Here is a 22,145-nt window from a genome sequence, read left to right as displayed (position 1 = left end):
TGTGGCCTTTGCAGCACACAGAGGCCTTCTGGAGCAGGGCTGGTTTCATGGATGTTGGGATGTTACTTGGGGGACACGATGTGTGGAAACCAGCACGTCTCCACCTGTGACAGCTGTGGTGTCCGGTCATGGCGGCTGCGAGCAACTGGGCCTGGCAGCTGGGATGCGTCTGGTTTCATTGCCTGGGACGTCTTGGGAACGAGATCTGGGAAAAGCTGGCTTTGGGTGTCTCCAGTGGCATTGCTCGAGGGCAACAGCACTGTGGCATCATGGTTTTTGGGAGCACGTTCATGGAAGCTGATGTCTGTGACCGAGCTGGCATTTGGGAGGATGAACGGGCCTTGCTGGTGTCTGAACCCCTCACAGAAACCTGCTGTTGTGCGGAGCATCGCCCTTCTCGCCCCAGCAGCTCCATGGGCGTGAGCGGCGCTTTAGTGTGGAAAATGGCTTGCTGCAGAAAGAGCCGGCCCCTGCAACCAGTGCTGGCAATCGCTGGGTGCTCCCATGCCCCGGGGTGCCGGGAAGGGGCAGCGTGACGAGGGGCCGCCGGGATCACCGGTGGTGGCGTCGGTGGTGCTGGTGTCTCGGTTGGTGCCAGGGCGCGCTGGTGCGGGCCCAGGGTGCCGGCACGGGGGTGCATCTCGCCCGGCGTTTGCCCCGCTCCGCCCGGGGTTTGCTCGCCCGGGGTTTGCTCTGCCCTGCCCGCGGTTTGCCCCGCTCCGCCCGCGGTTTGCTCTGCCCTGCCCGGCGTTTGCTCTGCCCTGCCCGCGGTTTGCTCCGGTCTGCCCGCGGTTTGCTCCGCTCCGCCCGGGGTTTGCTCCGCTCCGCCCGGGGTTTGCCCCGCTCCGCCCGGCGTTTGCTCTGCCCTGCCCGGGGTTTGCTCCGCCCGTTCCACCGCCCCGCTCCCAGCCCCGCCCCCCCCCGCACGCGCCCCGGCGGGGCCGCGCGCGCCGCCGCTCCCGGCTCGCCCCGCGCCACGTGACCGGGCGGGCGCTGGGGGCGGGGCTCCCGCCGGGCCGGAGGGGGGGGGGGCAGCGCGGCCCGTGACGTCACCGCGGCGCCGGTGTCCCCGCGGAGCGGAGCGGGCGCTGCGCGTGCGCGGCGGGATGGGGAGCCCCGCGGGCTGGCGCGCGGCTCCCGCCAAGCGGGCGCGGCACGAGCGCTGCCCCGAGCGGCCCCGCGGCCCCGCGGCCATGGGCGATCGCTGCGACCCGCGGCGCTGGGACACGGAGCGGCTCTGCCAGCACCTCTCGCAGTGCGGCCTGGGCGAGCCCGACCTGCTGCGCCGCTTCCGAGGTAACGGCGGGGCCGGGGCCGGGGCCGGGCAGCGCCTCGGGGCGGCCGGGCCCCGCCGCTCACGCCGTGCTTGCCCCCGCAGAGAGCGGAGTGACCGGGAGCATGCTGCTGGACCTGCCGGCCTGCGCCCTCGAGATCGCCCGCGTCTGGTGAGAGCCGCGGCGGGCGGGAAGCGGCGGCCGCGCTGGGTGAGCCCCGGCCGGGTGAGCCCCCGGGCCCGCCGGTGCTGGCGGGCTCCGCCGCTGTGACCGCGCTCGGGGCGTCCCCGCCGCCCTGGGGAGCAGTTTCTGCTTTGCAGCGGGAGCAGGACGTGGAGCCGAGGGGTTCCCGGCCCCGAGGTCCCGCTGCGGGGTGGGAGCCGCTGCAGGCGCGTCCCTGCCGGGCGAGGCTCCGTCCGCAGCAGGGAAGCCCTGGGAAAAGCGATTTCCCGACCGAAGAGGATGGATTTGTCCCATTTCCACCACAGGTGCCCAAGAGCTTGGGTGTAAGGACAGTCGGAACGGGGGTATGTGGCGGAACAGGCTCTCGGTTCCGCTGCTGATGCCAGCGCCATCCCGAGTGCAGAAACCAGTTGTCTAGTAACCGTGAGAAGGGAAAAAAAATCTGTTAAAAGCTTTAGCGAAAATACTGCTCAGGGCACAATAACCTCTTAAGTGTTTGTGAGAACACCAGCGTAAACTCCAGGCGTTTTGATGAGAACTTTCCTCTCAGCCTAAAGTTTATGCTGCTCTAATTCTAGTAACGACAGTAGTAGTGGTTTTGAAAATAGCGAGTAGGTGCTGCTTTGGATGCTGAGTTTCACCCCTAGCCCCGAGACAAGTGCTGAGTGTTGCAGTTTTAACGTTGCAACAGTTGCTGGGACTTTGCCCCTTGGTGTGTCTGCTCCAACAGGGTGGATTTACTGAGAAAGAGGTTCTGTTGTGCGTCCTGTGGGCCAGTGACAGAGTTAAGTGGCCGCCGTGAGCTGCCGCAGCGCTCGGCTGTGGGGAGCGGGCAGCGTGTCCCCCAGCTCGGTAGCAGTCGCCTGCCGAGCGCAGGAAACCCAGCGCTGTCTGAAAGCACGAGCAGGATTGTTCCCAGCAGTGAGGGAACGGACCAGTCCCAAAAACCTTGTCATTTTTCTGGTGGCGAGTATGCTTTCTTGTTCTTCTGAAACAGAAGAGAGTATAAATGTGTCCTGTTGCCCTTTGTGTCTGAAGGGTCTCGCTGCCCCGCTGGGGTCGGTTTTGCTCGCCTCTCCTGGGACGCGAACCTGCTCACTCACTAAATACCTCCTGGCACTTTTTAGTCTTTGAATGTCTTTTCTTTACTCCTTTGCTAATGTTGTTTATGCTGTTTCCTCCAAACTTCCCTCAAAACCCATCTGTTCCACTCAAGCTATTTGCTAATGTCGTTAGCGGACCTAAGGCGGTTGGGAGTGTGGTTACCTGGCAGCGAACACAAGCGCAGGGCCGTGCTCGTGTGCTGGGGTTTTGTACTTTGCTGTGCAGGTTGGCTCCTTGGCTCAAAACTTGTCAGAGCCCACACCCTGCTGAGGCTGAAGGGCCCCATCTCCATTGTATCCAGACATCCCAGCTGCCCTCGCAACTTGTGAAGGGCAAGTTGACAGAATGAGGTGTCTCATGGCAAAATGTGTGGGTGTGGGCATCAGGTGTCTGGGTGTGTGGCCGTCCGGAGAGAAATAAAAGCTGGTGTGACTGCAGGTGACAAGGCAGAAGGGCTGCGCTTTGGAGGAGGTAAGATGTTGGCAGGAGTCATTAAGGTATTTGGGGGGTTTCTTTGGAAGAAGGGTTTTAACAGCAGCTGTTTGAAGTGTGCAGATAGAAAGGGTGTAGCATCATGAGGAATGCAGCTAAAGGCTTTATTGGTTTCTGAAATATAAGGTAACTGTGTAATTGAAATAACGAGCAGATCTATCGTTTCTGTTGAGAGACTACCACAAGGCTGGTTGCTTTTAGTACCTCGCTGACTGTCTGAGCATCATACGGGCAGTCGGACACGCCAGACCCCGAGCGGTGCTGTGAGCTCGCCGGCTCTGCCGGAGCCGCAGGCAGGACCGCGCAGGCAGGATGTGCGGCACGGGCGGCAAAGAGCGCTCAGCCGGCATGGAGAGTGGCTGGTGCTGGGGTGTGGGATGATGTGCTCGTGGGTTTTCTTCTATAAGGTGTTTTCTTGAGTGAGATCCGATATCTTGTTTTTGTTAAGCTGAAGACGTTGTGAGCTGGGTGAGAAATTGCTAGGGCCGCCTGCTTTTTTTAAAAGCATCTCGACTTTGTAGTAGAGAACGATCCTCTTGCATGCGTCTTTCCAACGCGCGCCGTATTCTGCAGTAACTTTCGTAACGTCTCTGTGACGGGCCAGTAATGAATGTCTGTCCTTAGTCCCCTGCCATTCCTGGACGCTGGGGGGAGAGCTCAGGACGGCAGCCCTGCGGGCAGCGCTGTGGGTTCCCACCCGTTCTCGTGTCGTGTTGTGTGCAGCGTGCTGCCCGTTAGATACCGATGATGAGTCAGGCTGTGCGGCTCACCTCTCTGGAGTAGTTAAGTTCCTAATAGGTGCAGGAAAGGGGTTTTCTCATCCTTGTCACCTGTGGCGTGAGAGAGGGCGTGGGCAAAGCAGGAAGGGGTAGAGGGGAATGGATGGGGAGAGTCAGTTCTCTTTCAAAGACAGCCAGCAGCGTGGCTGCTTGAGGAACTGTGCCTGCAGGGCCCTGGAAAACCACAGCACGAGCACATGGTTTGCGTGCAGTCTCTTGGTTGAGGCGGTTTTACCTTGTATACGCCAGGTGGGAAATCCTCTGCTGTTGTTTTCTGTCTGGAGAAGGATAGAGAGCTCTCTGTGGTGACATTCAGGTGGTCGGTCAGCCCAGGACTGTACTGACAGCAGCTTTGTCACCTGGAGGCCAAACCCAACCCCAGGGTTAGCGTTTCTGGACGCAGGGCGAGGAGACAACACGCGTGGGCCACAGGCGGGGAATTCCCTGTGTTGTCCTGAAAGCGGAGCTCTTTGTCTGGGGTGCAAGCAGCTGAATATACACACAGGGTCAAGGTATCGCTTTATGACGAGAGTGTGCAATGTCAAGTGTTAGGTGATAAAACCATAAAGCTAGCACACCTTCTTCACAGCATTTACACATTTATACTTTCGATTTTGGTTGGCACCTCCCCAGGGTTCCAGCCCCATTGGTTAGTAATGTAGACATGGTTTACATAATCATTTTCTTGGACTATGCGTGCTCGTGGGTCAGGGTTTTCACATGGGCTTTGCTCCCGTGGGTGTGATTTTTAGTATTTTAATGAGCAAAGTTCATCTAAAAGATGCTTTATCTGACAGTCTCGAGATATGAATTCAGCTAATTGCGCAGCTTCCGGGATGTTCAAACTGCAAGGGCAGGAGCTCCTGATAAGGAGTTCTTCAAATCACTCGTTTCTTCGTTAGAGGAGCAGACTGACCTGAAACTGGTCCCGTGATTTACGTATCCTTAGGTCAGCAATTGCTGACAGGATTCGTTCTTTAATTGGCAATGACTACACCAGCCTCCCTGGTTGGGCCTTTCCCTTGCACTGCCCACCCGTGCGCAGCCCCGGCCTGTCCTGGGTGGCTCCACAGGTGTGTCACGCCGTGCTGTGCTGTGCCAGTCCGGGTGACTCCACAGGTGTGTCACGCCGTGCTGTGCCAGTCCGGGTGACCCCACAGGTGTGTCACATTGTGCTGTGCCCATTCCGGGTGACCCCACAGGTGTGTCACACCGTGCTGTGCCAGTCCGGGTGACTCCACAGGTGTGTCACATTGTGCTGTGCCCATTCCGGGTGACTCCACAGGTGTGTCACATTGTGCTGTGCCAGTCTGGGTGGCTCCACTGGTGTGTCACATTGTGCTGTGCCCGTTCCAGGTGACTCCACAGGTGTGTCACATTGTGCTGTGCCAGTCCGGGTGACTCCACAGGTGTGTCACATTGTGCTGTGCCAGTCCGGGTGACTCCACAGGTGTGTCACATTGTGCTGTGCCAGTCCGGGTGACCCCACAGGTGTGTCACACCGTGCTGTGCCAGTCCGGGTGACTCCACAGGTGTGTCACATTGTGCTGTGACCATTCCGGGTGACTCCACAGGTGTGTCACATTGTGCTGTGACCATTCCGGGTGACTCCACAGGTGTGTCACATTGTGCTGTGCCAGTCTGGGTGGCTCCACTGGTGTGTCACATTGTGCTGTGCCAGTCCGGGTGACTCCACAGGTGTGTCACATTGTGCTGTGCCAGTCCGGGTGGCTCCACTGGTGTGTCACATTGTGCTGTGCCAGTCCGGGTGACTCCACAGGTGTGTCACATTGTGCTGTGCCCATTCCGGGTGACTCCACAGGTGTGTCACATTGTGCTGTGCCAGTCCGGGTGACTCCACAGGTGTGTCACACCGTGCTGTGCCCGTTCCAGGTGACTCCACAGGTGTGTCACACCGTGCTGTACCCGTTCCGGGTGACTCCACAGGTGTGTCACGCCGTGCTGTGCCAGTCCGGGTGACTCCACAGGTGTGTCACACCGTGCTGTGCCAGTCCGGGTGACCCCACAGGTGTGTCACACCGTGCTGTACCCGTTCTGGGTGGCTCCACAGGTGTGTCACACCGTGCTGTGCCCGTTCCAGGTGACTCCACAGGTGTGTCACATCGTGCTGTGCCAGTCCGGGTGACCCCACAGGTGTGTCACACCGTGCTGTACCCGTTCCGGGTGGCTCCACAGGTGTGTCACGCCGTGCTGTGCTGTGCCAGTCTGGGTGACTCCACAGGTGTGTCACACCGTGCTGTGCCAGTCCGGGTGACTCCACAGGTGTGTCACATTGTGCTGTGCCAGTCCGGGTGACCCCACAGGTGTGTCACACCGTGCTGTGCCAGTCCGGGTGACTCCACAGGTGTGTCACACCGTGCTGTGCCAGTCCGGGTGACTCCACAGGTGTGTCACACCGTGCTGTGCCAGTCCGGGTGACTCCACAGGTGTGTCACACCATGCTGTGCCAGTCCGGGTGACCCCACAGGTGTGTCACACCGTGCTGTACCCGTTCCGGGTGACTCCACAGGTGTGTCACATTGTGCTGTACCCGTTCCGGGTGACTCCACAGGTGTGTCACACCGTGCTGTGCCCGTTCCAGGTGACCCCACAGGTGTGTCACATTGTGCTGTGCCAGTCTGGGTGGCTCCACTGGTGTGTCACACCGTGCTGTACCCGTTCCAGGTGACTCCACAGGTGTGTCACACCGTGCTGCCAGTACCGCTTCGTTCAGCCCTGCTGGGGGGATTTTCTAAAGTGGAGCAGCACACCGTCTGTGCTCTGTGACCCTTGTCTGCACAGGTAGGTGTATAATGAACTGTACTGGCAGTAGGACAAAGCTGTCCCTTCTCTGCCATTCCTGTAGTTGCAGTCATTGGTAATTTCTCAAGATGTGAGGTGCCCACACGCCTTCCTCCTTGCATACCTGGGTATTTTCCATTAAATTTTCTCCTCACTCCCGAATTGTTGTGGCATTTAAAGGTATAGTCAAGTGCTTCAGACCAACAGACTGTCCTGTGCTCAGCGGTGCTGTCCCTCACTTAACGCCGGGCGCTGTTTGCACTGCCTCACCTTCTCAAAGACCTCATCAAGTCCTATCCCATGTGCTTTGTGTGACCCAGAGTGTCCTTTGGACAATCGTTACCTGAGGTCTATTGCATGAGCATAACAGCTCGTCCAAAAACACGCTTGTGATGTTTGACTTCCATTATTAGCATGCTTTGAAGTGATATCCACGGAAGACCTCAGTTGTAATTACGAACGTAAGGCCCGTTTCTGTACATCAAGTATGGGTGATTAATTTTTGAAGCCTGCTAGAGCAAAGGTGCTCTAGTCCACGTGTGGTTCTGCATGTTAAGTGTCTCGAGAGAGAACCTCTCCACAGAAGTAAAATGAATGTAGATGGCTGGAAGCAGGTTGGTTCTGACCTTGCTGTCCCTGAACTGTTCTTGAGGTGGTGATGGAGGTACGTGGTGCCCAAGTGCTAGTCCTGCCTGAGCTGGCTGTACCTGTGGTTGGAAAGCTTACACGTTTCTTATAAGCAGCAGTCGAGTGTTCTTGTTCCCATTTTCAGGACAAACCTCAGAGAGCAGCTGCAGTTGCTTTTCCTGGGAGTGTAAGGATAGGTGCGTACAGGATTCTGGTTTGCTGGCTGCAGAAGGGTTCCTCGGCTCCCCCCGCCAAAGTCCATCTTCTGAGCAGAGAGTGAGAAGGGTGGGCCGATGCCGGTGGTCCTTCCCTTGTGCTCAGTGTTAGCTGCCTTCTGTTCCCCTGTAAATAGTGTTTGCTTTTAGGAACTCCCTCGTAAGTCGGTATGTGGGGGTCGTGACCGCTCCTGCAGACGGAGCTGCCCCGGCTGTGAGGTACCGTGCTGGTCTGAGCCACCGTGACCTCCTGGTGTCACCTCGGGTGCTTTCATCGCCGGTGACACGGAGCAGCAGAGGCTGCAGCCCAGAGCTCCCTGGTATGGACAGGGGTGCTGAGTGGTTAAGGCAAAAAGTGCTCACCAGTAGCACAAGACACCACGCGCGTTTAATATTTTATGGATTGTGAATTATTGAATGATTCATGTGAAAACGTGTAGGCACCTAGCTTTAATTTTTTGCTAATAGTTGACATTTTATATTAATAGCATTACTATTTTGCTATTTATTATTTGTAGTATTGCTAGGATTAATAGTATTACTTTTTGTTAAAGTTTAACCTGAAAGACTGTTGTAAAACTGATCTCGGGATGGTTAACCGCCGCAGAGTGTAAAAGGCAGCAAATTGTGCTTTCTGGTGATAGAGCGTCTGGTGTCAGCCCCAGGCCGGGTCCGTTTTGCTCAAGGACAAGGCGGAGTTGAAGCCGCGGGTGCAGCGCAGCGTGGCGTCTGTGCCTCCAGAGCCGCCCTGTGCCGCTGCACTGCTTTGAAAGCTGGTGCGTGGTGTGAAGGAGACCTTAACAATTTATTAAAAATGACAGCAAAATATCTCTGTCAAATAGAAGAATCATTTCTCAACAAAATGCTAGCGCATCTTTTAAACTCCAGTGGCTCTGCTGTTTGAGTTGAAATTAATTTATGTAAAATCCAAGTTAATTCGGCAAAACCAAGCTTCTTTTAATACAGAGTTGCCTAACTGAAGGGATTTGTATGAAAATAGTTTATTAGGACTTTGACATTTTAGTTTAAGGAGTTTTTCAGCCTTAAAAAAATGTCAGTTGTTCAGGCACTGCATGTTGTCTTTCTTATAAATTTAAAGGACTTATCCCCAAATGTAGCTTTCCCTAAAAGAAATTGATGAAAAAATTGTGTATTCGCTGGTGTTTCTATTTCTTGGATCTGTATAAGTGGGAGAAGCACTTACACTGCTTTACAGACAGCTTCTGTAGCTATTTGTTCTCTTCCCTCTCTACTTTAGAAAGATAAGCGCTTTCAATATTTTTCTGAAAAAGCCGCAGGAATATGTATTTCTGTAGAAGAGTCAACAAATATCAGACTACTATGAATTTGCACAAGTAATTCCATACGAACTGCAAATTGTAATGGGAAATGCATGGCAAACTTCGCTCTCAACGTCTTTTTTTCCTTTCTAGCCTCCCTGACGAGAGACTGAAGGTGCTGTCCTGCCTGAACAGCCTGCGCCAGCAGCACCTGGACGAGATGAAGGTGGACGAGATGAAGGTACCGGCGCCCGGGAGGAGCCGCCGCTCCCGGCTCTGCCTTCCCTCCCCGGTGCCGGTGCCAGCTGCCGGGGTGCCTTTGCCGAGCAGCAGCTCCCAGCCCTCCTCCTTGGTAGTGGTGGCCTTTGAGAAACCACAGAAACCAGAAAAAATTGTTAAAATCGTCAGTTAAGAGCTTCATGTGGGCACCTGGCGGTTGTGAGAGACCGAAGGAGCGGATGAGCTGTTTGAAATGTGTGGAGAAGCTCCCCTTTCACATCTCTTTGCGTAGAGCCTCCTTTGGGGTTTTGTGTTAGTTTAGCCCCAGGCCTGGGTTAACAGAGTCCTTCTCACTGCACTGTTTGCCATGTCCAGCGGTTCCTCCCCGCGGTGTGTGTTGATTTAACTCTGTGTGTTGGTTTCACTCCAAGGCTGCACACATTCCTCAGTATTGTGCACATCTGCGGGAGCCCTGTCAGCTCAGTGACCAAGAGCAGAGAGAACACAGGAAAACCTTATTTACCTCAGTATTTTACCAAGAGATGCGTGTGATGAAATGGTTTTGTTTGCTGTTGTGAGGCAAGGACTAAATGCACGTGTTTATCTTCTCTACTAAGTCACTGTAGTTACTCAGATGTCTCCTAAAATGCGTATTAGGGACGATCAGGGAGTACTTATTTCACTTGAGTTTTGCGCTGTTTTATGAAAAAGGTAAGAACCATAATTTCCACTCTGCAAAATTTCACTTGGTTTAGAAAACATGAACAATGTTAAACAAAGCACTGATGGGATATCTCGGACATGTATTGCAGTATCCTGCTTTAACTGGAGTAGCAGATTAAGAAATAAAATGGTTTTCTCAAGTGTTAAGTTTCGGAATTATACAGGTGCAGACAATGTTTTTAGAGCTTTTGACTTTCATTCCGTTGCCTTCTGAAATATGTGGCTTTTTCTTTTTTGATGTCATGTTTAAGTAGTTCTCCAAGATGAATCTTGATGTAGGACAGGCAGGATATGGCTGTTTTACAGGAGAAAACAAACCAACCTTCTCCCAGCAGATACCTGACTCTTCTAGATATCCTTTACCTTGGTGCCTGTTTCCTTTCAATGTCGAATTTTAAACGTTAATTCCACTGTTATTTGGCTTTTTAGGTTTTTAATGATCCAATTCATGGGCACATTGAAATACATCCCCTTCTTGTCCGCATCATCGACACACCTCAGTTTCAGCGCCTCCGATACATTAAGCAGCTGGGTGGCACTTACTTTGTTTTTCCTGGAGCGTCTCACAACCGCTTTGAACACTCCATAGGGTAAGGTGACGCACATCTCTTGCATCTGGAGTTTGGTTCCACTGACGTGGAGCTCCAGCCAAGGGGCATTGGGGAAAACTGCTGTGGTGGCATTTTGGGTCTCGCAGATGTTCCTGGATAACCTGTGTGATTACGGGCTGTTCCCTTGAACTTTATTTCATAAAGGCAGATAAAGAAACCTACAAGATGGATCGATGTTAGATTTCCTCTTCCACCCGTTCTTCTTCTGATAATAATGTTAATTAAAAACTCTGAGTGCTTTATGTTCTCCCTGATCAAAATTTGAGTTTTAAAGTATAAACCTGGGAAGGGTACTGGGGCTGCTATAAATTACTTCCCAGACAGCTGTAATCTCCTTATGCTGTCAGGGGCAGCTAAACCCCATTTTATCTGTAATGTTTGCATTTGTAGTTACGCATGCTGTGTGCAATTGATGGCAGGTTGTCAGGCTGTTAGCTGTAAAATAAGTTAACAAGAAACAGATGATGGACACCAGGATTTCCAGTGTTGCTAGGTTGTTCACACTCCACAGAGCAGCCGATTGATGACAAATTTAAGCTTGTTTTAAAGGAGCAGAGAAATTAAACTAGTCGGTGGTTTTTATTCAAGTAATCTGGCCAGCCTGAAGTTGCTTTTGTTAGTGCCGAAATATTGTGGACTAAGTTTGGCTTCTGCCCCAGCTCCGTGACACTAACAGGATACAAATGGACATTGCAAAAGGGTCAAATCAGTGAGGCAAGGTGGGATTGTTTGCGTCTGGTAAACAGGAAAAGACAAAAATACGAGGGATATAAACAAAGCTTTCACAACAGGAATCTGAAAACTCCGGTGATATCAACAACCTTTCCTTTTAAACACTTCAATTAATCTATATAGTTAAACTTAGGACAGTTGTTCTCAACTTGCATATAATTTTGAAAATTTTTATAGTATTAAAATAGAAGAAGTGAAATTTATATGCTTATTGGTCTAGTAAAAAAAAACTCCAAACAGTAAAATTTGATCTAGTAAAAGATATTGGCTTCTCATAAGACCTTCTCTTGCTTTGGGATGTTCTGCACGGAGGCTCTTGAGGCAAATAGAAAAGGAAGTCAGTGTAGAGTTTGTAAACAGCTTGTAGGAGTATGTGCCGTTTGTTTGCTTCTCCTGGTTTTGTAGCATGAGAACAGAGCATCCCATTCCGTGAAATTAAATGTCGAATCTAAAATGAATGAAAGGAAGAGGAAATAATTGTCGTAAGCTATTGTTAAAATAGCAATTTGAAAGAAGAACAAGATGGTTTGGTGACTGCCGTGACGTCTGCGGCTGCTCGGAAGCCGCGGTGCTCGGGTTGCGCACGGTCAGAGAGGCGCCGCTGTTTGCTTGCACAGGTACCCCGGCGTGCGCACTGGGAGATGCTGCAGCTTGCTGCTGTCGCCGTGTTTCGGGCATGGTGTGTCATGCTTTTCTGCTTTCAAATGTGTTGCTGATGACTAAAAGTCTACTACAGGAAAGAGTTTGTTCCTGTGATTCTCTTGCAGGTTAGAGTTTGAGTATTTGTTGTGTGTTACCTGTCAGACAAGGGCTGTGACTTAATGGAGCAAAATAGAACAGGTGATCTGCTCTTTGACTGTGCAGCCTAAACCACTACTATATTCACTTTCTTTTCCCCCTGCAACAGGGTGGGCTACCTAGCAGGATGCCTGGTTCGTGAGCTGAAGGAGAGACAACCAGAACTGGATATAACCCAGCGAGACATTCTCTGTGTAGAAATCGCTGGGCTTTGTCATGATTTGGGTAAGTAACACTTGAATCCCAGAATGTCAGGGGTTGGAAGGAACCTCGACAGCTCATCCAGTGCAATCCCCCCGCCGGAGCAGGAACACCCAGATGAGGTTACACAGGAAGGTGTCCAGGCGGGTTGGAATGTCTGCAGAGAAGGAGACTCCACAACCTCCCTGGGCAGCCTGGGCCAGGCTCTGGCACCCTCACCGGGAAGAAGTTTCTTCTCATATCTAAGTGGAACCTCCTGTGTTCCAGTTTGTACTCATTGCCCCTTGTCTTACTGTTGGTTGTCACCCAGAAGAGCCTGGCTCCATCCTCCTGACACTCACCTTTCCATATTGATCCCCATGAATGAGGTCACCCCTCAGTCTCCTCTCCTCCAGCTCCAGAGCCCCAGCTCCTCAGCCTTTCCTCACACGGGAGATGCTCCACTCCCTGCAGCATCTTCGTGGCTGCGCTGGACTCTCTCCAGCAGTTCCCTGTCCTGCTGGAACTGAGGGGCCAGAACTGGACACAATATTCCAGATGAGGTCTCACCAGGGCAGAGTAGAGGGGCAGGAGAACCTCTCTGACCTACTGACCACCCCGCTTCTAGTCCCCCCCAGGTCCCATTGCCCTTCCTGGCCACAAGGGCCCAGTGCTGGCTCATGGTCATCCTGCTGTCCCCAGGACCCCCAGGTCCCTTTCCCCTACACTGCTCTCCAACAGGTCATTCCCCAACCTGTACTGGAACCTGGGGTTGTTCCTGCCCTTATGCAAGACTCTACACTTGTTATATCTGAGGTGGATTGTTTCTTTGGAAAGCCAACCTGGATGGACAGCTGGCTGGGACATCAGAACACCAGAGCTGCTTTTGGCTGCTCAGTGCGTGGCCATGTTCCCAGACAGGGTTTCTCTGTTCCCGTTTGGTCCGGAGTGCAGCTGCTTGGTGAATTTGTAGCTGCTCTTAGCTGGTTTTTGTCTTGTTTCCATGTGTGTTTGGAGTTCTGGCATCAGTGGCAAAAGTGTCTACTTCCTTCTGTGATGCTCTCAGGTCTCTTAAAACATTTCAGAGTGAAAATCAGTGGTCCTTTCAAATTGTTACGATTATTTTATAACTACTTGTTTTCTTCAGAGGTGGCATAGAGTAATTAATGTGCTTGGTGTTACTGCCGTACTTGCCTGTGGTAGGTAATGGAACTCGCTATGTTAAGTGCAGTAGTATTTAAGGTGTTTTAGGAAAGTACTTGCTGTAGCTGAATCAAGTCAAATACAAGAGAATCCAGATCCTTAGCTTGCTCAAAATATTTTTACTGACAACCATGTCTCAGATTAAACATGTGTAATCTTTATTTTTAAGGTCATGGGCCATTTTCACACATGTTCGATGGAAGATTTATTCCACTCGCTCGTCCGGATTTGAAATGGAAGGTAGACTTTTTACTGTTAAAGTAAAAATAGAAAACTGTAATTTTTAAAGGGAGAATAATTCATCTTCAAAGACTGCCAGTGCTTGTGAGAACATAGTAATCATCCATCCTTTTCTTATTGCAGCATTTTGATGGCATTATTAAAACCCAGAATGTTGTAATCTAATCTCGTGGTGATGCAAAATACCAATTGGGAGCTTCCTTTCCAGTTTAATATTTTGAGTCCAGGATATTTAATACAGTGTTCAGAATTCAGCCTTTGAGAAACTTTGAATAGAGTTTCAAGGGTTGTTTGTGGTGAATGAAATGTAACACAGTCCTTTCAGGCCTCTCTGTGCTTGTAATTACTAAGCAAAATCAGCTGAGTAAACTTGTTAATCTTTGGCACAGCAGAGCTGGTTATTTTGTCTTTCAGCATTGTAACTCTCTTACTGCTGTTTGCTAAAATACAAAATTAGCAGCTCTCTGCTGAAGAGTGTGTTTCTGAACTCTGTAGACCGGCTGATTTCCTATCCAAAATGAACAGAAAATCACCTAAATGTTGGATTTTGACACCACCGTGCCCAGGTGCCCTGCCAGGCAGTGCTGCTGCGTTAGGAGGAAGCTGGGACACTGCAGGAAAGATCCTTGAACTTTTTAATGCAACATTTAGGCTTTTTTTTTTTTTTTTTTTCAAAGCATGAAACTGCTTCTGTTGAAATGTTTAAGCACCTGATCACTTCCAATAAACTAGAAGCAGTCATGGAGTTGTATGGTCTTGACCTGGAAGAAGACATGATCTTCATCAAGGAACAAATAGGAGGGCCTATAGATAAAACTGCTTGTGAGAATGCGGTGAGTGACTGTACTGCTCTTGTGGTTATTGCAATAAATGTCTTTGATTTTACTGAAAGAGGAGATAATTTTTGTTTCTGCTATGTTTGATTATTTATTTTTAGCCCCATGAAATTCTGAGAGTCCTGGTACAAGAGATGCTGGAGAAGTGTAGCGTTTATTTCTTACAGTGCTGGCAGGAGGTGGTGGCTTCGCTATGTTATGTGCTTATGTCTTCCCGAGAAGTTCTTACCTCAGAGTCTTCAGATCAGAGGAAAGCTTAAGAATGTTATTTGTATTTAGCGAACCAAATTCACCGTAACCAGATTGGTAGAACTGAATTTTTAATGGAAACCTGAAGTGACCAGGTTAGGATAGCAGCCTATTTACTGGGTGCCTGAAGGCGGATCAGTGGGAGGTCATGCTTTCAGGTGGCTGCAGGAAGAAAACATGGAGATAGTTTAGTGTAACAAAACTGAGAACTGGCAGAGATGATGCAAAGAGCGATGCAAAACTATGGCCCAAGTACCAGAGCCACATCAGCTTTGATGACAGTAGCAAAATGTTTGGATTTATTGCATACACAGAGGCAGGGATAAGACTTGAAGAAATGTGTTGCCTCAAGAGGCAAAGAAGAGGTTCTGATTATTAATCCTTCCAACTCTGAAAGAATTAAGTCCTCCTTACTTACACTCAACAGTTCCTGTCATCTCTTCAAGAACACCCATTCAGTTACTACCAGAATTAAGCACCAGTCAGCAGGAGGTCTGTCATGACAGTCTGGTCCTAATTAGAATTAGTATATTGTCCCAAACAAATCGCCAAAATGCTGGCACTTAAACGTTATTTTCTGCTGTAGCAGTGAGCGGTGCTGCCATGTATACTCCAGCACTCTGATGACATAGGGAGCTGAGCATAATAAAATTCACTCTGAGATATTATAGGAAGGGGATATTTATAAAGTCTGCAAGTTGATTTTTACCCACTCGTGCTCATTTGCACACAAATCTCGCTGCCTGCTGCTGCCACTGATCTTGTGCCGAGTTCTTACCCCTGGTCTACTTCTCCTTGTTTGGATTCTGTGCCTGTTTTCCAGCAGGGTAACAGGAGGAGGAGTGTTGTAGGTGACATGTGGCATCGTTCTTGCCACCCTGCTGGTGTTGTGCCGCTGGCAGTGGTTCACGCAGCGCTGTCCCGCCAGAGCGCACACTCCTCTGCGGTGCTGTCGCCTTGCGGGGATCTGGTTCGGACAAGAACAACAGGATTTTTATGCATTGAACATAACAGTGTCCTGAACATCATCCCAGTAGCAGAGCTCTTTGTGATCAGCATAAAATCTTTTTATCCGTGATGTGCTCTCTTCCCGCTGCTTACAAACATTTCCATCCTTATTCATATGAATTTTAATATTTCTGTAATGCTGATAACATCAAAGCCATTATCTGTTTGTATACAATGTTTTCCACCCTCAGAATTTCAAGGCCACTTTATGGCACTTTTTCTTTAACCTGAAGAATCATTACGTTTTCAAGAAAATAATAACTTGTATTTTATTAGTTTATCTTTGATTTCCTATTTACCTCGTGGCTGAATTATTCCTCTGCTGTGGGTTAGGAGTTTAAGCAGCTGGCTGTTTAAGCAACTTCTGTTTAAAACACCTAAATGTTTGGTTTAAAACTCTTCTATAAAGTCGTGCCGTTGATTGCAGCAGACCACAAAACGGTGACATGTTTGCGTGTTTAACTAACTCCCTGAGGATTAAATGATTCCAACCTTTTCCCCTCTTTGCTGTGCATTTTTTTTCTTTTGGCATTCCAAAGCTGCAGGCTTTGCTTTAGTAGATTGGGAAACAAAATACTTATGTATGTGGTTTTTATTCTTCCTGATATTCTAGGAAATCAGCTGCTTAAGCCCGAGTTCTGGATTTCTAATGCCCAGCTTAGCTTCTGAAAGCTCTTTTATCGTCTTTTGTGTTCTTTGCTACCTCAGTGTTGGATGTTTATCACAGGCAAAATCAAAGTATATTCCCACTGTCTTTAAAAAATGTTTCTGACATTGTTTGCACACTTACATTTCTTATTTTTTCTGGTTTGTTTTTTTTTTTTTGTCTTCTCGGCTCCCCTGTCGTTAGTGGCCCTACGATGGACGACCAAAGGAGAAAGGTTTCCTGTATGAAATAGTGGCTAACAAAAAAAATGGCATTGACGTCGACAAATGGGATTATTTTGCAAGGTACAAATCTTACAGTTTTCTGTTTTATTATAATTCCTATTGAAACAGTGCCATTAAATTTACAAGTATGATCTCATTGTTAAACACTCTGTGGAATATTTTTAGGGATTGCCATCACCTAGGAATCCAGAATAACTTTGATTATAAACGATTACTTAAACTCATTCGGGTCTGTGAAGTGGAAAACCAGAAGTTCATCTGTACCCGCGACAAGGTAAGTGGCACGTGTGAGCTGAGGAGCGCGCGGCAGCCCAGCGTGTGTGAGGGGCAGCCGCATGGCTCAGCCCACGCGGGCCCGGCTCAGCCCACGGGCACACAGCCCCGGCTCAGCCCCCGTGGGCCCGGCTCAGCCCCCGTGGGCCCACAGGCCCGGCTCAGCCCCCGTGGGCCCGGCTCAGCCCCCGTGGGCCCACAGGCCCGGCTCAGCCCACATGGGCCCGGCTCAGCCCACGTGGGCCCACAGGCCTGGCTCAGCCCACATGGGCCCGGCTCAGCCCACGTGGGCCCGGCTCAGCCCATGTGGGCCCATGTGGGCCCGGCTCAGCCCACGTGGGCCCGGCTCAGCCCACGTGGGCCCATGTGGGCCCGGCTCAGCCCACGTGGGCCCGGCTCAGCCCACATGGGCCCATGTGGGCCCGGCTCAGCCCACGGGCCCGGCTCAGCCCACGCGCACACAGGCCCGGCTCAGCCCACGCGCACACAGGCCTGGCTCAGCCCACGGGCCCGGCTCAGCCCACGCGCACACAGGCCCGGCTCAGCCCACGTGGGCCCGGCTCAGCCCACATGGGCCCACATGGGCCCGGCTCAGCCCACGTGGGCCCGGCTCAGCCCACATGGGCCCACATGGGCCCGGCTCAGCCCACGTGGGCCCGGCTCAGGCCACGGGCCCGGCTCAGCCCACACGCACACAGGCCCGGCTCAGCCCACGGGCCCGGCTCAGCCCACGCGCACACAGGCCCGGCTCAGCCCACGCGCACACAGGCCCGGCTCAGCCCACGGGCCCGGCTCAGCCCACGCGCACACAGGCCCGGCTCAGCCCCCACGGGCAGCGGGCGCAGCTGTGCTGTGACTGGCAGGGGTGCTGGGGCTGCCCGCCCCGCGCTGCTTCAGCCCGAGTTGCTGCTCTGGGAGCTGTTCTCAGAAGCACCTGGTTTAAGGAAAGGAGGCACAGAACAAGTCTCTGAAAGGACTTGTGGTGGGTCCTTCCAGGGGAGGCTCTACAAAACCACCAGTTGTACGTGATCCTGCTCCAGGTGTTCTGAGTGAGGGGTGAATGTGGCTTTGGGAAGGGGCTGCTAAAGGAGCAAGAGGTCCTGTTCTCTGCCCCGGCTGGCTGGGGTCAGTGTCAGGTCTCTGCTCTCCTATGGCAGCCTAAGTCTGTTTCAAAATTTGTAAACTGTGAAAAATAACCATTCTGCTCTATGCTGCAAATGGAAGGAGACAACTCCAGACGATTCCTTGATTGTTTTTGTTTTCCAGCTGAGACAGACAATGTCAAAAGTAAAAGATGATTGGTTTGTGGTTTTTTTTGGTTTTTTGTTTTTTTATTCAGGAAGCTGAAAATTTGTATGATATGTTCAACACACGGCATTTGCTGCACCGGCGAGCATACCAGCACAAGGTTGGCAACGTCATTGAAATAATGCAAGTATTATACTTTCCGTCTCTTGCATACCATTTGTTTTTAAATTATTGAAACTGTATATTTGTTTTGAGTGTTCAGATAATCAGTAAGGTGTGACATGCAATAAAAGCCACTGGGCTATATAACCCAATTCTTCTGTCAAGGCTCAGTGCTTAGGGTATCATAGAGGCTGTGATTAACAAAAGAGAGAGCAGGACAACAACATCTTTCCAAGAGAAATTCAATCAGAGGAAAATTGCTAAAGCCCTGAAGAAGCATAGGACCAGGGTGTGCTTATGCTGTTTTAACTGCTGACAGCTGAAGTCAAGTTTTCAGCTACAAGTTAGAGGCCACTTAGCTCAAATGGGCTGGTTAATAGAGCGAGGTTACTAACAAAGTAAAGTGATGGGCAAGCTTACTGTAGCTCAGCTGAGGCCTGACTGTGGGTTCATGCAATGCCACAGCAGGAATGGTTCAGGACCAATTCAGCTGGCTACCTGCATTTGTACCTCTCTTGTTGATGCCTATAGAAGTTTCCCTATAGCTTTATTTTTTACTGTTCTTGAAACGCAGAAATAGTAGTATCCTCCAAAAATATTTTCATTACGATCTTGGCTGTTGAATAATCATCTGCTGAGTTTGAGAAAAAGGGACACAGAGGGTTACATGGTACAAGAGTGATTTGTGACTGTTTTCATTTCATATACTTCAGCTTCTGGTTTAGTGACCCTCTAAAATTCAGACTGAAAACGCTAAGGTTTGACAGTTGCTACTCGTGAGGAGTAAAACAGCCAAGATATTTAGTTCTTGGCTTACCATAATTATAGCAGCCTATCCAAATGAGCATACAAGCTGGACATGACAAGAGGTATAGGGAACTCTGGAAGAACTTGATCTTTACAACATCAGGTTTTCCCACCTGAAAATACCACATGTTCTTGATGCTCTACCTTTACAATGGTTTGTATTCTCTCAGTTAATTCCTGGAGCAACGAGTCTGTAGAAGGATGTGGTCATCTGTGGGGCGGCCTCGGGGCAGTGGGTGAGCACGTCACTGTCTTGCAGGTTCTATGGTCGTCTAAGTAATGTTAAGCTCATAGTCTGAAGCAGATCCAAGTGTACTTGCTCATTCGTTGAAATAAGGTTGAGGTTTGATTCGAACTTGTTTTCAGTAAATGGAAAGACTGCTGAAATGCACAATGACTGTGGATTTAGGACACAGTAGTGCCATCAGGGTCTGCTGTGTGCAGTTTCCATTGTTGTTTTCTATTTATAACATACTAATGCATTTCTTTTTGACTCTTAAGCAAGAAGGTGTTTCAAAATAATGCTTTCCGTAAGTCTCAATTTTGTCTCCAACTAGGATTACAGAAGCCTTTCAAAAAGCAGACAAATTTTGGAAAATAGAAGGCTCTGGAGGAAAATTGTACCAGATTTCTACAGCAATGGAGGACATGGAAGCCTACACTAAGCTAACTGGTATGAGGTCTCAGCAATCTTTTTAAAGTAAAAGAACATGAGTACCTGTTAGAATGCTGGTTTTCCGGCTGGGTCCTTACCCGTGACTTGGCTTCTCAAGTGCTGCTTTTGTGCACAGGTGCTGGGGAAGGCCCAGAGAGTCCAGTCTATGCACTCTCAGATCTTGCTGGGAGAGCAAGACCTTCTAGTTTAATATTACTTTCATGTTAAGAGAGAAGCACCAACTTCTTATATTCCATGTGCATTCAAATTCACATTATTGCAAGCAGTGCTGTCAGGAGGTCCTGCCTACGCCCCGGGTTTGTTGCACTTGTCACAAGCCGATGGCAGTCAGCTCTGAGTGGTACATCTGGCTGCAGCAGGTAGAGGAGTACGTGTGTGTGGTGTGGTGTGAAACCCTGAGGCAAGTTTCAAAGGGCTCTGATGGAGTCTGATTTGATTTGCTTCAGACATTGCTACCCTGCTCGCAAATATAACAGAAGGAAACAGGATATATGAACAACTTAATTTATTGCTGAAAGTTTCTGGTTGCTCAGATAGGAGCTTGTGAGAATGGTTCTCGTAGAAAAGTACACAGAGCAGCACCTGCTTGAAGATCTGCGGGAGAACTCCAGCATGATTACAGAGTGAAGCAAACGAGTTGAGACGTGCGCTGTTTTCCCATTTCTCAAGATCTGGGTCAGTGCTGTGAAGAGGAAACACAGAGAAATTACTGAATTCACAGAAACTGGCTCAAGTTGTGGTTTGTCCGCTGTTATGTAGTTCCACGGCTTCCCACCACTGTGGTGTCGTGGTTTTGTCTGCTCCTCCCGGTCTCGGCCGTGAGGCACACAGGGCACACCGGCACTCCTCTGTTTGGTGTTCAGGGCTGTGTGTGCCCTTCCCAGCTCCCGCAGCGCGGGGATAGAGGCCAGTGTGGGCAGGGGGGCCCTGCTGTACCCAGGGCTGTGGTTGCGTAGCTGCAGGACAGAGGAGGCTGCAGGCCCTGCTGAGGTGTGCTCCAAGTACTGGCAGCTCTTGCAGGACCCATCAGCTACAGACTCCGGAGGCATCTTTCCTGAGCGGCCAGACGACTTCCCTGAGGCTGTATCACCAAGCCTTGGCTGGCCAACAGAGAAACTCGAGAATGTCTATCTTTGGTCCAGGGACAAGGTGACAGAGGCAGAGAGTGCTCTTGCAGAGGATCCCGTATGTCTTGACCTGTGTCATGCTAAAGGTCTTCTGCTGGCAACCCTTCACCTGCTGCATCCAGCCTGAGCAGAGCTGCATGCAGCGGGCGGGGGCTGCGGGGAGTGCTGAGCTGAGGAGCTGCCCGGCCCCTCCGCACCGCGTGTCTGCCCAGGAGCAGCAGGGGCTGCCTTCCAGTGACAGGAGCCGTCGGAGAGCACGAGTTGCGGTGTTGGGCTGGGGAAGGCTGGGCAGAAAGGCAAGAACTGAGGTGAAGTTCTTTTTGGGCTGGGGTCTGTTCCCTGGGGACTGTGCTCTGTGAGATCAGCCGTGCCGGTGAGTTAGCAGTAGGGGCCCGCTGCCCTGCCCGCCGTCCCTGGGGAGGAGCACAGCCCAGGGCAAGGAGAGCAGGGCTGTCCTGCCTCCTGCAGCGTGCTGCAGCAAGGAGCTGCTTTCCAGGGCTATCCTGTTCAACGAGGAGGGCTGAACAGCAAGGAGAGTGATGTGAGGAATGTGCCAACATCAGATGGAACAGTGGACAGTGAAGGATGAGGATGGTTTCCTCCTCTTGAACCGAGGCACTTCCTTCTGTGCCTCCAGGAGTTGCAACCAGGGGGCTTCTGAGAGGACTACAGGCTTGTTTTCAGCAGTCCATGATGAGTGATGTTTCTGTGAAACTGTCCAATTGCCTCTTGCAAATAATAAACCTCTGTGAGGTTCTGCAGCAGAAAGTTCCCTGGCTTTCTTCCCTGATGGGTGAAGAACCACTGGTTTTAACTTCTTGCCTACTAATTTGACAGCAAATCCTAGTTTTAGCAAAGGATGAGACAGCAAACCGTTCCTTGTCACTACTGCTTTTGCACAATGGATGTGTTCATGGGCTGCTTGTTCCACCTGCATTATCTCATCCCTCGGTCTTAGTCTGTTGTTCCTTGTGGGGAAGTTCATGACTTTGATCAACTTTTTCCATAAGAACAACCCTGAGTTGAAGGTGTTTTGGTACGTTGCTCACAGCTCGCTTCTGGAGCGCGCTGGGAGCACCAGCTGTGGCCCAGGGATGCAGAGCTGTGGTCACAGCTCGTGTCGGAGCTGCCGGGGAACGCGAACAGACGTGGGGCGCAGCTGTGGTGGCTGTGACAGGCGAGCAGCGCCCTGACAGCAGCCGTTTCTTTAGGACAGCCAGAAATAACCTTTCTGCTCCAAAGCCACATCAAAAGAAACCTGTGTCTTTCTGCTCTTATTGATGGTGAGAAACGCACTGCGTGTTCACTGTCATGTGGGGACAGGAGCGGTGACTTCGGTGCTGGCATCCAAAATCTGAGAAACTGCGGTTTAACGGAAGGACTTTCTTCTTGTACAAGACACAGTG

General features: G+C 50.9%; 1 protein-coding gene across 1 annotated transcript in view; it reads left to right on the top strand.

Annotated features, from left to right (window-relative positions):
• Nucleotides 1–1,106: 1,106 nt before the first annotated feature.
• Nucleotides 1,107–22,145, top strand: part of SAMHD1 (SAM and HD domain containing deoxynucleoside triphosphate triphosphohydrolase 1) — a 31,341-nt gene continuing 10,302 nt past the window's right edge. Inside the window, exons 1-11 of the mRNA XM_065645866.1 lie at nt 1,107–1,296; nt 1,379–1,445; nt 8,910–8,997; nt 10,128–10,288; nt 11,949–12,064; nt 13,392–13,462; nt 14,140–14,295; nt 16,406–16,506; nt 16,612–16,720; nt 18,059–18,150; nt 19,494–19,609. Coding sequence (XP_065501938.1) covers nt 1,107–1,296; nt 1,379–1,445; nt 8,910–8,997; nt 10,128–10,288; nt 11,949–12,064; nt 13,392–13,462; nt 14,140–14,295; nt 16,406–16,506; nt 16,612–16,720; nt 18,059–18,150; nt 19,494–19,609 — 1,267 coding nt within the window. The remainder of the gene's footprint in view (nt 1,297–1,378; nt 1,446–8,909; nt 8,998–10,127; nt 10,289–11,948; nt 12,065–13,391; nt 13,463–14,139; nt 14,296–16,405; nt 16,507–16,611; nt 16,721–18,058; nt 18,151–19,493; nt 19,610–22,145) is intronic.

This window comes from Caloenas nicobarica, chromosome 15 (assembly GCF_036013445.1).
Source record: "Caloenas nicobarica isolate bCalNic1 chromosome 15, bCalNic1.hap1, whole genome shotgun sequence".
In the NCBI taxonomy this organism is placed as follows: Eukaryota; Metazoa; Chordata; class Aves; order Columbiformes; family Columbidae; genus Caloenas; species Caloenas nicobarica.
This window is presented reverse-complemented; position numbering and strand designations above follow the sequence as displayed.